This window comes from Takifugu flavidus, chromosome 19 (genome assembly GCF_003711565.1).
Source record: "Takifugu flavidus isolate HTHZ2018 chromosome 19, ASM371156v2, whole genome shotgun sequence".
Classification (NCBI taxonomy): domain Eukaryota; kingdom Metazoa; phylum Chordata; class Actinopteri; order Tetraodontiformes; family Tetraodontidae; genus Takifugu; species Takifugu flavidus.
Genome location: NC_079538.1, coordinates 55,775 through 70,000, shown reverse-complemented (window position 1 = coordinate 70,000; position 14,226 = coordinate 55,775). Strand labels below are relative to the sequence as shown.

The 14,226-nt window shown below is 45.6% G+C and overlaps 2 protein-coding genes across 3 annotated transcripts in view; one reads left to right on the top strand and one right to left on the bottom strand.

Annotated features, from left to right (window-relative positions):
• gopc (golgi-associated PDZ and coiled-coil motif containing) overlaps nucleotides 1–14,032 on the bottom strand; it is a 43,299-nt gene extending 29,267 nt beyond the window's left edge. The window contains exons 1-3 of one of the 2 annotated variants that reach the window (XM_057017854.1): nucleotides 13,443–14,032; nucleotides 11,907–12,071; nucleotides 1,121–1,144 (exon numbers count right to left, since the gene is read on the bottom strand). In XM_057017854.1, coding sequence (XP_056873834.1) covers nucleotides 1,121–1,144; nucleotides 11,907–12,071; nucleotides 13,443–13,697 — 444 coding nt within the window. In that variant the 5' untranslated portion in view covers nucleotides 13,698–14,032. The remainder of the gene's footprint in view (nucleotides 1–1,120; nucleotides 1,145–11,906; nucleotides 12,072–13,442) is intronic. The other variant, XM_057017855.1, reaches the window with a different exon arrangement.
• LOC130516645 (uncharacterized) overlaps nucleotides 1–14,226 on the top strand; it is an 86,610-nt gene that overhangs the window by 33,645 nt on the left and 38,739 nt on the right. The window lies entirely within an intron of this gene.

The following is a 14,226-nucleotide window of genomic DNA, read 5'->3' as shown; positions in this document are numbered from 1 at the left end:
TTGAAGTCTCCTGTGATGAGGATACAGGCTCCGGGATGTTTAGTCTGCAAGTCAGCCGTGACAGAGTGAATAACGTCACAGGCCGTGTTCGCTTTACCGGTCGGAGGAATATAAACAGTGATGGCAATGACATTCGTAAACTCCCGTGGCAAATAGTATGGACGGAGTCCGATAGCAATAAGTTTTACGTCAGGACTGCACACGCGCTCCTCGACGTGAATATGCTCCCGATTGCACCACCTGTTGCTAATGAACACGGCAAGTCCCCCTCCTTTCTTCTTACCGACCGTGGTGGTGTCTCGGTCCGCTCGCAGTGCTGAAACCAGCGTTTGTCACATTAGAGTCCGGTATCAGTCCATGGAGCCATGTCTCCGTGAAACACATGATACTGGCCTCTCTGTACTGCCGCTGTGTCTGTGTAAGCGCCTCCAGCTCGTCCATCTTATTTGCCAGGGACCTGACATTCCTCGTTATGACCGTGGGGACGCAGGGTTTATCACGTCGCCTCTTCATCCTCTGTTTAACTCCAGCCTTGTTCCCTCGTCATTTCCTCCTTAGCTCCTTCGGGATTTGCGGCTTCTCTCCGACCACAAAGGATGGTGGTCTAAGAGCCATCAGCTGGTCTCGTGTATAGACAATACCGGTCCGCTTCTCGGCACAGCTGATGGGGGCCGCAAATAACCCAAGCACCACAAAACAGAGAAAAAAGTATTCGAGCCTTTAAAACATGGTGTCTGAATACTCCAGTTGTAAAAGGAAAGAAAGAAAGTAAATACCAAATCGCAAAGTATGTAAACAAGTGTAGCGAACACTAAGGACAATTAGGTGTAGGGAGCTGCTACTACTGGCTGCCACCTGGGGCAGTGCCATTTTAGATGTTTGCGAAATCACACAAAAAAATGTAAAAAATTGAAGACATTTAATTTGATTATAGGTTTTAAATAAAAGTGTTGACATCATATGTGTGACATTGACCTAAAACTATTCAGCACATTCTGCATAAAGTAGTGGTATATATCTTATATTGCCAGTGAACCTAAACCTTAGTTGATACCATCCAGCCATATTTAAAAGTACATTTAAGTACAATTTTCAGAAGCAGCGCAATATACAAACTTACCATCCCTTCCAATGGTGGTGCTGGCTTTAAGAGAAAAGGGATAGGAAAAAGAAGAGGAAGAGCAGAAAGAAGTTAATTAGTAGTAATCCAACTATTTTATTGAGAATTTACTGAATTAGTTAAATTATGCAGATAACATCAAATACAGAAAACACAGTCTTTCGGTGGTAGTTCTCTTAAATGCAAGACTGCATGCATACTACAAGCATACATACTACATGCTCCTAAAAAACAAAAAGATTAGGATCACACAAAGAAAGTTAAGAGCACAGAGAACCAGGTTATGAAAGAAGACATTTCATTACAATGTCAATGTAAATATTTTGTTACTCTGTGCCTCGGTCTTAGTTCCTGGGTGTGTTTGTTATATAGTGGAATGAACTTAGTCACCCTGTAACTGTTTGTGGGGGGATAGCGCACACACACATGTGCACGCGCACACGCACACACACACTCTAACTTGAGAGGAGCAGTGGGAATATTTCAGCTTCAATCCCATCAACACAGATGAGCCAGTCTGCCAAATTAGTTTGAAAGTGGTGGCAGCAAACAAGGCCTCAGAACAAACTTGCATGTCCACTAAAACAACAGTCAACACACACTGAGGCATTTGGTCCACAAATTAAATACAAATGAAACAGCACAAAATGTTGTGCACTCACAGAAAGTGAAGTTCCCTACATTGCAAAAGAAATGTTTCCCTCCAAAACAGTTGAAAACTGCCAGTACAAATTACAGTTTGCCATATTTCTTTCTTAACAGAGACAGGGTCTCTTTTATTGTTTTTGGCTGTTATTGGGTGTGCCTCCCTAGAGGAGGCCACCCTTTGTTATCCTTTTTTTTTTTCTCGTCAAAAATTTTGGCAAATACCTCCTCCTCGATGCTTTGGCGTAGAGACACCAAACTTTCCCAGAACCTGGTTAAATTATGTGAATCGGTGGCTATGACTTTTCTTATAATTAGACCTGGGGTGGTAAATATATACTTGCTTTCAAGGCCTTAAAATCCCATTGTAACTAATAGGAGAGGTCTGGAAAGGTCATGGAATTTAACCCCCAGTTTGAGGGCCCGTAGCTCCAGAATACATTCACCTAATGTTCCGAACAAATCGCCATAACTCTGTCCCAGAAGCTCCTGGATTGACAAAAAAATTACATCATTTTGTAGCCACAAGCCTCAACTAACTTGCAAACATCACCTCAATGATGTTAAATTAACCAGCACCTAAAGCGCCCACTGGTATGCTCAAATCTCCTATTAATGCAAAACAGAGCGGGGTAAAACGGCTCGGAATCGACAAAAGCTTTGTGTTTAACTAGTAGTTTCTCCGTGATTGAGCGAGTTAAAATTATGAAACATCATATGGAGGTATTTCAAAGACTTGTGGTTCTAACGAGAGCTACCTCGTACCACCAGAATTGGACGGCATTAGGTGGTCCAAATCGGTGTTTGAAAACTGGTGGTTCTGATCACAAATCCGCATGTGGGGGGAGGGGTGGAGCAGCTGCACAAAATGCACTCAACTGCCTTGCCAGAGTGTGAGGCACATCCTCACAATTTCTGCAGAATTGTCTAATCATCATAATTGTTTTGCAACAGTTAAGCACTATTTCTATGGAAAACAGCATGATGGGAGATCTTTATGTTTTCTGATGCTGTTTTTACTCTATTATTGAGGTCACAGTACACCTCCCAGACACATGCAGCCCTCCTGTAGCGTGCCACATAATGCCCAAGAGCATACTGTGTCATTCCTCCCTGGAATGCTGTAACGGCTTTTACAGTAAGGGTTTTCTCCTGGAGCACCAGACTGGAGGGAAATTTAGACAAAGAGCCTTCAAAGGAACTTTCACAAAGGTCAGTGTCAATCAGTCCAACCTCGCACAGACTGTAGCTGTATCATTCCATGAATCCAGGACCTTTTTTGCCCTGTTGTCTTGCACTTTGAAGGCACACAGGTATTGAGATGAACTTTGGATTAAACAGAGGCCGGGAGAGTGGGGAAGGATGAGTCTGTGATTGGACACATGCCACAGATCTGTAGGGCAGCAATGTCACTGCACACAGGCAGAACTTTCCTCGTTACTTGTGTGCTTAGACTGCAGTACTGAGAGGAACATTGGGCCTCATTCACCAATATGTTCTTAAGAATCTTCTTAGATTCTTTAAGTTGTTCTTAAGAAGTTTCTTAAGAAAACCCTACGTTGGATTCATCAACTCGTTCGTAAGCCTCAGAATTGTTCGCAGCTGTGTTCTTAGATTGATGAATGCCATCTGTTCGTAAGTTGAGAGCGCGTTAACATACGATTAGCATAAGTCACCGCCCACTAATGCCCATAAAAGGAACTGCAGCAGGACCCTGTAGACAGAGCAAAAAGCAGCAAAATGTAAAAGCTGTGCTCTGAAAACCGGTCTCTTAGTTTTCTTTTTGAAGTGAATCAAGACTGTTAGACTGAAATTGTGACAATAATGCATTTCTGAGTGGCTTCTGTATCGCTAGAGGAAATTGTTCCTCAGGTACAGGTACACAAGCCTAGAGCATCCTCTTGTGGTTGTCAGTGTGAAAATAACGAACATGTGAAATTCTGTAATAATGTATTTATTTTACATATAAGTCGCTCCGGAGTACCCCCTGACAAACTATGAAAAAAAGTGTGACTTATAGTCCGGAAAATACGGTAGATGCTAAGGAGGTACCATCGAGAGTCCATCCATCCATCCATTCTCTGCCGCTTATCCGGGGTCGGGTCGCGGGGGCAGCAGCCTAAGGAGAGAATCCCAGACTTCCCTCTCCCCAGCTACTTCCTCTAGCTCATCCGGAGGGATCCCCAGGCGTTCCCAGGCCAGTCGAGAGACATAGTCTCTCCAACGTGTCCTGGGTCTCCCCGGGGGTCTCTTACCGGAGGGACATGCCCTGAACACCTCACCAGGGAGGCGTCCAGGGGGCATCCTGACTAGATGCCCAAGCCACCCCATCTGGCTCCTCTCAACGCGGAGGAGCAGCGACTCTACTCCGAGCTCCTCCCGGATGGCAGAGCTTCTCACCCTATCTCTAAGGGAGAGCCCAGCCACCCTACGGAGGAAGCTCATTTCAGCCGCTTGTACCCGTGATCTTGTTCTTTCGGTCATTACCCAAAGCTCATGACCATAGGTGAGGGTAGGAACGAAGATCGACCGGTAAATCGAGAGCTTCGCCTTTCGGCTCAGCTCTCTCTTCACCACAACGGACCGGTGCAGAGCCCGCATTACTGTGGACGCCGCACCGATCCGCCTGTCGATCTCCCGCTCCATTCTTCCCTCACTCGTGAACAAGACCCCGAGGTACTTAAACTCCTCCACTTGGGGCAGGATCTCCTCCTTTACCCGGAGAAGGCACTCCACCTTTTTCCGGTTGAGAACCATGGCCTCGGATTTGGAGGTGCTGATTCTCATCCCAGCCGCTTCACAGGCGGCGGCGAACCGATCCAGTGATAGTTGGAGGTCACGGGCCGATGAAGCCAACAGGACCACATCATCCGCAAAAAGCAGAGACGCGATCCTGAGGTCACCAAACCGGATCCCCTCAACACCATGACTGCACCTAGAAATTCTGTCCATAAAAATTATGAACAGAATCGGTGACAAAGGGCAGCCCTGGCGGAGGCCAACCCTCACCGGAAACGAGTTCGACTTACTGCCAGCAATTCGGACCAAACTCTGGCACCGATCGTACAGGGAGCGGACAGCCCGTATCAACGGGCCCGACACCCCATACTCTCGGAGGACCCCCCACAGGACCCCCCGGGGGACACGGTCGAATGCTTTCTCCAAGTCCACAAAACACATGTGGACTGGTTGGGCAAACTCCCATGTACCCTCGAAGACCCTGCTGAGGGTGTAGAGCTGGTCCACTGTTCCACGCCCAGGACGAAAACCACATTGCTCCTCCTGAATCCGAGGTTCGACTATCCGGCGGACCCTCCTCTCCAGTACCCCTGAATAGACCTTGCCAGGGAGGCTGAGGAGTGTGATCCCCCTATAGTTGGAACACACCCTCCGGTCCCCCTTCTTAAAAAGAGGGACTACCACCCCGGTCTGCCAATCCAGCGGCACTGCCCCCGATGTCCACGCGATGTTGCAGAGTCGAGTCAACCACGACAGCCCTACAACATCCAGAGCCTTAAGGGACTCTGGGCGGATCTCATCCACCCCCGGGGCCTTGCCACCGAGGAGTTTTTTAACTACCTCGGCAACTTCAGCCCCGGAGATACGAGAGCCCATCTCCAGGTCCCCGGGCCCTACTTCCTCACTGGAAGGCGTGTTGGTGGGATTGAGGAGGTCCTCGAAGTATTCCTTCCACCGATCCACAACATCCCGAGTTGAGGTCAGCAGCACACCATCACCACTATACACAGTGTTGACAGTGCACTGCTTCCCCCTCCTCAGACGCCGGATGGTGGTCCAGAACCTTTTCGAGGCCGTCCGAAAGTCGTTCTCCATGGCCTCACCGAACTCTTCCCATGCCCGAGTCTTTGCCTCGGCAACCGCCGTAGCTGCACTCCGCTTGGCACGCCGGTACCCATCTGCTGCCTCAGGAGTCCCACAGGCCAGTAAGGCCCGATACGACTCCTTCTTCAGCTTGACGGCATCCCTCACCGCTGGTGTCCACCAGCGGGTTCGGGCATTGCCGCCACGACAGGCACCAACCACCTTGCGGCCACAGCACCGGTCAGCTGCCTCGACAATGGAGGCACGGAACATGGTCCACTCGGACTCAATGTCCCCCGCCTCCCCCGGGACATGGTCAAAGCTCTCCCGGAGGCGTGAGTTGAAGCTCCTTCTGACAGGGGACTCTGCCAGGCGTTCCCAGCAGACCCTCACAACACGTTTGGGCCTGCCAGGTCTGTCCGGCATCCTTCCCCACCATCGGAGCCAACTCACCACCAGGTGGTGATCAGTTGACAGCTCCGCCCCTCTCTTCACCCGAGTGTCCAGAACATGCAGCCGCAAATCCGATGACACAACCACAAAGTCGATCATCGATCTGCGGCCTAAGGCGTCCTGGTGCCAAGTGCACATGTGGACGCCTTTATGTCTGAACAAGGTGTTCGTTATGGACAATCTGAGACGAGCACAGAAGTCCAATAACAAAACACCACTCGGGTTCAGATCAGGGGGGCCGTTCTTCCCAATCACACCTCTCCAGGTCACACTGTCATTGCCAACGTGAGCATTGAAGTCACCCAGGAGGACGAGGGAGCCCCCAGAAGGGGCACTCTCCAGCACTCCCTCTAAGGACTCCAAAAAGGGTGGATACGCTGAACTGCTGTTTGGACCATAGGCACAAACAACAGTCAGGATCCGTCCCCCCACCCGAAGGCGAAGGGAGGCTACCCTCTCATCCACCGGGGTAAACTCCAATACACAGGCACTGAGCCGGGGAGCAACCAGAATTGCCACCCCTGCTCGTCGCCTCTCACCATCGGCAACTCCAGAGTGGTAGAGAGTCCAACCCCTCTCAAGAAGACTGGTTCCAGAGCCCTTGCCGTGCGTCGAGGTGAGGCCAACTATATCTAGTCGGAACTTCTCAACCTCGCGCACCAACTCAGGCTCCTTTCCCACCAGAGAGGTGACATTCCATGTCCCTAGAGCCAGTTTGTGCAGCCGGGAATCAGACCGCCAAGGTCCCTGCCTCCGGCTGCTACCCAAAACACAATGCACCCGAGAGTGATAATGAAATCTAATCTATACCTAGAGGTTCAGGACCAAACACCATGACCTCAAAATTCATTCCATGCTGCTGAATGTTTCCTAAGGGAAGAATGTACAGGGTGAAAATGATTGTTCCAAGTCTAGACCCTTGTGAAACTTCATGGCTAACCCTACTGTATGAGGAGGGAACACCATGGACATGAGCAAACTGGTATCTATCAGATAAATATGATCTAAACCAGTCTAGTGCTGTCCCATTAATCCCAATCACATGTTCCAGTCTCTGTAACAGAATGCTGTGATCAACTGTATCAAAAGCAGCACTGAGGTCCAGCAGAACCAGAATAGAAACCAGTCCTTAACTATCTTAATTATCATATTCCTCGTGGTACTGGTCGAGGAGGGGGAGTGGAAGAAATTTATCACTCCAAGTTATTAAATAATCCTAGACCAAGACATGGTTCCAGTTCATTTGAAAGCCTGACTCTTGGCATCACCCATCGGAACCAGAAGGCAGAAAAGCCACTTTTGTTTGTAGTTGTATATCGGCCCCCTGCTGGACCACATTCAGAGTTCCTATCTGAGTTCTGACTTCTTATCTGACTTGGTCTTCAGAACACATAGTCATTATTTAACTTTAACATCCATGTAGACGTTGTAAATGACAGCTTTAGAAATGGCTTCATTTCATTACTTGAGTCAGTTGGTTTCCTCCAGCAGATAAACCAACCAACTCATAACTTCAACCACACCCTAGATCTAGTTCTGACTTATGGTGTTGAGGTAGAACATGTGTCAGTGTTCCCTCAGAACCCACTCCTGTCAGACCATTCTTTGATCACGTTTACATTCATGATTAAGGATTCTTCTATGTTCAGAACACTGTCTTACTATAGCAGATGTCTTTCAGATAATGCTGTAGCTAAGTTTAAGGAAGCAATCCCTGTGCTAATCCCAGGACAACCGTGTGTTGCCCGAGGGTGGATTGTGGCCCTCGAGGACTGGGTTTGGACACGCCTGTGTTACATAGACTGGAACATGTGATTGGGATTAAAGGGACAGCCCAAGACTGCTTTAGATCTTATTTATCAGAGAGATACCAGTTTGCTCATGTCCATGGCGTTCCCTCTTCATACAGTAGGGTTAGCCATGAAGTTCCACAAGGTTCTGTACTTGGACCAATCCTTTCCACCTTGTACATGCTTCCCTTAGGAAACATTCGGCAGCATGGAATAAATTTTCATTGTTATGCTGATGACACTCAGCTATATTTATCTATGAACCAGAGGAGACAGAGCAGTTAGTGAAGCTTCAGACCTGTCTTAAAGACAAAGTCTTGGATGTCTTCAAATTTCCTTCTCCTTAATCAAGGAAAAACTGAGGTCATGGTGTTTGGTCCTGAACCTCTAAGGGATAGATTAGATTACATTATCACTCTAGGTGGTATCTCCTGAGAATCTAGTCTCTCTGTGAGGAATCTAGGAGTAACTTTTGATCAAAATCTGTCCTTCAACTCACACATTAAATTAGTCTCTAGAAGTGCCTTTTTTTCCAACTGAGAAACATTGCAAAGATCAAAAAACTACTGATGCAGCATGAGGCTGAAAAGTTAGTCCATGCATTTGTTACTTCCAGGCTGGACTATTGTAATTCTTTATTATCAGGGTGTACAAACATCTCATTAAGAAGCCTCCAGGTGATCCAAAATGCTGCATATACAGTTCTGACAGGTATTGACAAAAGAGATCACATAACTCCTTTACTAGTGTCTCTTCATTGGCTGCCCATTAAATTTAGACTAATTTTTAAAATTCTTCTTCTGACCTACAAGGTCCTCAGAGGTCTACCTCCATCCTACCTGTAGGAGCTAGTGACACCTTACCATCCAAAAAGACCGCTTCACTCTCAGAATGTTGGTCTACTTGTGGTCCCCAGAATCTCTATGGGTAGAATGGGCGGCCAAGCATTTAGCTACCAGCCCCCCCCCTGCTGTGGAACCAGCTCCCTGTCCAGGTATGGGAGGCTGACTCCATCTCTACTTTTAAGATTAGACTTAAAACCTACCTCTTTGAAAAAGCTTACTATCACTAATTCTGTAGTTGCAGTTATTATCCTAGACAGACAAATTATCATACTTAGGGGGTCGTCTAATTATTAGGTTAACATCTAAGTTTTGCTGCTATAGGCCAAGGCTGCCGGGTTCCAGAAACATGATCACCTGACAGGCCTCTGTCACCCCACAGGGTCATGGTTTCCTCTCCTCTCCTTCTCACCAAGTAGACCAGCAATGTTATTTCTTGTGTAGTTTTCTGCCCTCCCCCCTCTGTTTTCATCTACAGGTATCGCCGCCTTCATAGCTGTACACTGACCTACTGACCTCTGACCCCGCTGATCCACGCAACTCTACCGGCAGTTTATTATAATTAATATACCGTATTTTCACGACCATAAGGGGCACTGTATTAAAAAGGCGCAGTCTCAGTTATGGGTGCTATTTCTGTATTTAAAACATACATAAGGCGCACCGTATTATTAGGCGCATTCTGAAACATACAGTAAAAAATGACAACTGAAGGAAAACAATGAGTTTCGACACATTTATTGAACAAAATATTAATTCTTCCACCACAAAACCATCAAAGTTTTCATCTTCTGTATCTGAATTAAACAGCTGCACTATTTCAATGTCCAACATCCCGAATTCCTCTTCTTAATCATCATGAATCGGACTCACCGACCAGTTCCGGTTTAGCGTTGATTTTATGAAAGCTCTTACAATACATGAAGACGGTATCATAGACGGCCCATGTGTCTGCAATCCACCCGCATATGGTGGCATAACTTGCCCGCCTATGGAAGATGGCTACCCTCTCCTGGTAATCCGCGGGCAGCCGCTGCGCAACAGTTGTCCTCGTGCGTATGGAGAGACGCCGGCGCCTCATAAAGCGAAAACACTAAGATTGCTCGATTGCCATTTTCAGCCGCATATTCGATGGCCTGCAGTTTAAAGTAAGCCTCATTCATACGCATCTCGCTTGACCGGCGCCATTTTAGGGGATCCTTATGCGTAAGTGTGCCACTAATCGATTGGCGGAGCGTTTACCGTAGTGCACCCACCAAAGGCGCACAGCAGATTTTGGAACTCAGTCCACACACAAGCCGCACCATATTATAAGGCGCACCGTCGATTTTTGAGAAAATCTCAGTGTTTTAGGTGCGCCTTATAGTCGTGAAAATACGGTAATTAATGTATCTGCCTCATTTCTCTTCTACCTGTCCTCCCCCTTCTCCTCTCTCTCTACCCAGCCGGCCATCAGCAGGAGGGTCCCCCTATATGAGCCTGGTCCTGCTCAAGGTTTCCTCAAGTGGCTCAGTAGTTAAAAGCTGGTGAGATGAAATGGCTGATTTGGTTGCACCAGGGTGTTATGACGGGGTATTACAGCAGGATTTTTTTTGGCGAAAAAATAAAATAAAAAAAGCATCATCATGCTCAAGGTTTCTTCCTGTTAATGGGGAGTTTTTCCTTGCCACTGTTGCTTGTTGGGGTCAGGCCCTGGGATTCTGTAAAGCACCTAGAACCAATTTTGATTGTAACACATGCTATATAAAGATTGATTGATTGATTGATTGATTGAAAATGAGTATTAGTACATGCTAAACCAGCCTCTGGAGACACCTGGTGAACATCAACCTGTAAAAGAGCTTCCCGATTCCTCTGAAGCCTCTGGTTTCTCTGCGCTTGTCTCCTGACAGAGTGCCAAGCACTAGCTACTGGTCAACAGGGCAATCACCCAGGACTGTAGGACGCGACACACCAACCCGTGCACTGACTGGATTGATGACAAGAAGGCCAATAACTCAATGCCACACACATGGATACTGGAGTGCCTAAAGCTGTACAACATCAACAGGAAACTAATAGAGATCAAAGATCCTGCATAGGACCCTCAGACTCCCAGGCCTCTGCCGAGGACCTGAGTCTGAAGGCGACACTGCCCAGGAGGGCAAGGAAGAGATTTTTTATTTTATTTTAGGGAAAAATAAAGAAACATTAAGACTAACATGGAGTGTTCATGCAATTCTACGCATTCTTAATGTGAAATTACTTATTTAACACATAATTGTGATATTCGTAATACCTTTATAAATTTTGGACAAAAATCATACCAAGGAAATCCATGATCGTTACATACCCTAATCTCATTCCAGACAGGCACAGGCAGCAGCAACTGCCAGAACTTTTATGTGTCATAATAAAAATGTATCCATTAACAGTTCAATACTCCACTGTTGGGGGTGGCGTCTACCACATGCAACTTCCTGTCACAGGGGCAGCAACAAGTCAGGATGGCCAATCCCACATCAAATCTTTTATGAACAGTCCGAAAATTTCGCTCCAGATTTCCCTTTTTCGGCATAGCGATGACAGACTAGCAGATGAGGCAAACACACTTTGAAAGTGACATAGTGAAGACAAAAAAAAATCCACCTCCCATTCCTTATGGCAATGGTACATTTTTGGCTTTTTATTTGGTCCAGCTCCCCCACTCATTTTTATATCCTTGAGTTCAGAAGAAACAAATTGGAGGCTAACTCACTAGCTTGCTAGAACGGGCCGTTAGGTGCGCATGTGCAGTGACCCCTCTGTCAGAAAAAGCATGCGATCGACGTATTGGGCACCCCTGTTTTATATCATATGCACTCATTCCTGGTTTGGCAGCTGCAAACCACCATAGGAACATCTGCTGAACAGAATCACTGAGACAGCCAGCATAAACATTGGTCACCCTTGCAGTAATAGCTGATACCCCATATAGATACCTGTATCAATATGGGGTATCTGAGCTGACACCCTACTCACTTAGAAAATCAGATCCAAAACTCTTCTGATTGATAACGCCTTTTGCTGGATATTCAATAGCTAGGTCCACTCAGCATTCACATTTTCAGGAAAACATAAGAACACAAAGCCACAACTAATATGTAATTTATAGTCTGTAATTGCTGTTCGTTCTTTCTTTGTCAGAGCAAAAGCAGCAGTATCCTACAACTTTAGCCTGGCTTGATTGAGAGAAATTTGACTCATCCCACCTACCAGTCTGTCTTTGATGGTGTCAGAGTCCTCAGCTTGACCTTGTTTTGCATAAAGCTGCAACTGGAGAGAATGAAGCTGTAAGAGCTGGTCATGGACCTCCCGCTCCATCACCTCTCGTTCAGCCTTAACTTCAGTTAACTCGGAACGCTGGTCCACCAGCTGTGCCTGTCAAGAAGGATGGAGGAAAACTTAGACAGACATAAACACGTGTAGGTAGACAGATGATAAACACACACGCGTAGATAAGCATACGCATATACATAGATAGATGAGACATATACATGGTTAGATAGATAGATGATAGACATATACGCATGTAGATAGATAGTAGACATATATATACACATGTAGATAGATAGATAGATGGTAGACATATACACGCGTAGATAAATGATAGACATATACACACATAGATACATGTACACTAGATCGATGATAGACATATACATGAGTGGATAGATGATAGACATATACTGTACATGCGTGGATACAAAGATGATAGAAATACACGCATAGATAGATAGATGATATACATACACCTACCACTTCTGGGCTTAACAAGAACTGTGCCCGTGGCCTTCCATTTCCTCACAATGTTCCTGACAGTGAAAACTGACAGCTAAAATCTTTTGGACAGCTTTTTGTAACCTTCCCCTAAACCATAATGCTGGATAATCTTGGTTTTGAGGTGATCAGAAAGTTGTTTTGAGGCTCCCATGTTGCGGCTCTTCAGAGGAGCATCAAACAGAATGAGAACTGGCATTTGGCCACCTTAAATATCTTTTGTCATTATTTTATGCACCTGTCAAATAAGTTCAAGGCTTAACGAGCTCACCAAACCAACTTTGTTTGTCCAGTTATCTTGTGATGAGTTACAGGCCATCAAAGCAACAAAATGACAAGGGTGCCCACATTTTTGCACAGCCTATTTTTTACATTTGATTTAATTTCATACAATTGCATACTATGAATACTTAAAATCTGTGTTTGGAAATTAAGCTAACACTTGCCTCTTATGGGCAAATGAAGGACATGTCACCAAGATAATTTTGTGTGAAGTCAGAGTCCATTATTATACAACCTCAGAGGGGGTGCCCAAACTTTCTCATACCACTGTATATGCGCGTAGATCGATGATAGACATATACATGCATAGATAGATAGATGATAGACATATAGATGCGTAGGTAGACAGATGATAGATATATATACACACGCAGATCGATGATAGAGCTATACACATAGATAGACAGATGATAGACATATACACACATCGATAGATAGATAATAGACATATACACACGTAGATCGATAATAGACCTATACAGGCGTCGATGGATTATGATATATACAAATATATCTACACACAGGCGTAGATAGATGATAGACATATACATGCGTAGACACAGACAGAGATAGTCACATAGACTGTTGATAGATAGACAGATAGACAGATAGATAGACAGATAGACAGATAGATAGATAGATAGATAGATAGATAGATAGATAGATAGATAGATAGCCTGCGCGTCTTACCTCCAGTTTGTGATTGAGCTGAAATACTGTTTGGGCTTTGTGACAAAGCTGAGCAAAGCAGGAGCTGAGCGTGGTCATCTTCTGGCGACCTTCGTAAGTGATATCAACTTGATCCGGGTCTATTTCTCCAAGCAGCAGATCCACGTCGACAAAGGCCTTATCAAACTCTTTTTCCAGTACTTCTAACCAGCGAAACATCGACATACCAGAGCCCGAGCTTTGGCCTACCGGAGAGTAGCCAGTGGAAGCGGACATATCGAACGATGATAATCGCTAAATGGATCACTTTAGCGCAGAGCAACGCTTATCAAGTTCCCCGGATAAACACAAGTGAGACAACGTTGAGAGAAGACTACTGCAAGCGTGAGAATAGGCAGAGTATGACTGTAAATGAATCACAGACAGTGCCCGATCCGAACCCGGAACCCGCCTTCCATGTCCCCTGTGCGCAAGCGCTAACATACGTCACGATTTATACGTTTGAAATCAAAGCAAAAGAAAAAAAATAAACTTCTCAAAGAAAATAGGTAAATAACAAACAAACTGATAGGCATAAAATCAACAATTAGGATAGAAGGCTATAAATAATTAGACGTAAGATTCTATCTTAATTTAAAGACAATAACCATTGCTAGCACACACACACATAAACAAATATATGAAACTTTACTTACACGTTCCTCGCACAGTTCTCAGGATTTCTGAGTGAATGAAATGTGTTTTAATATTTAGAACAGAATACTGTAATTACCTACAGTAGACCCTGGAAGCTTGGTCTTATTCG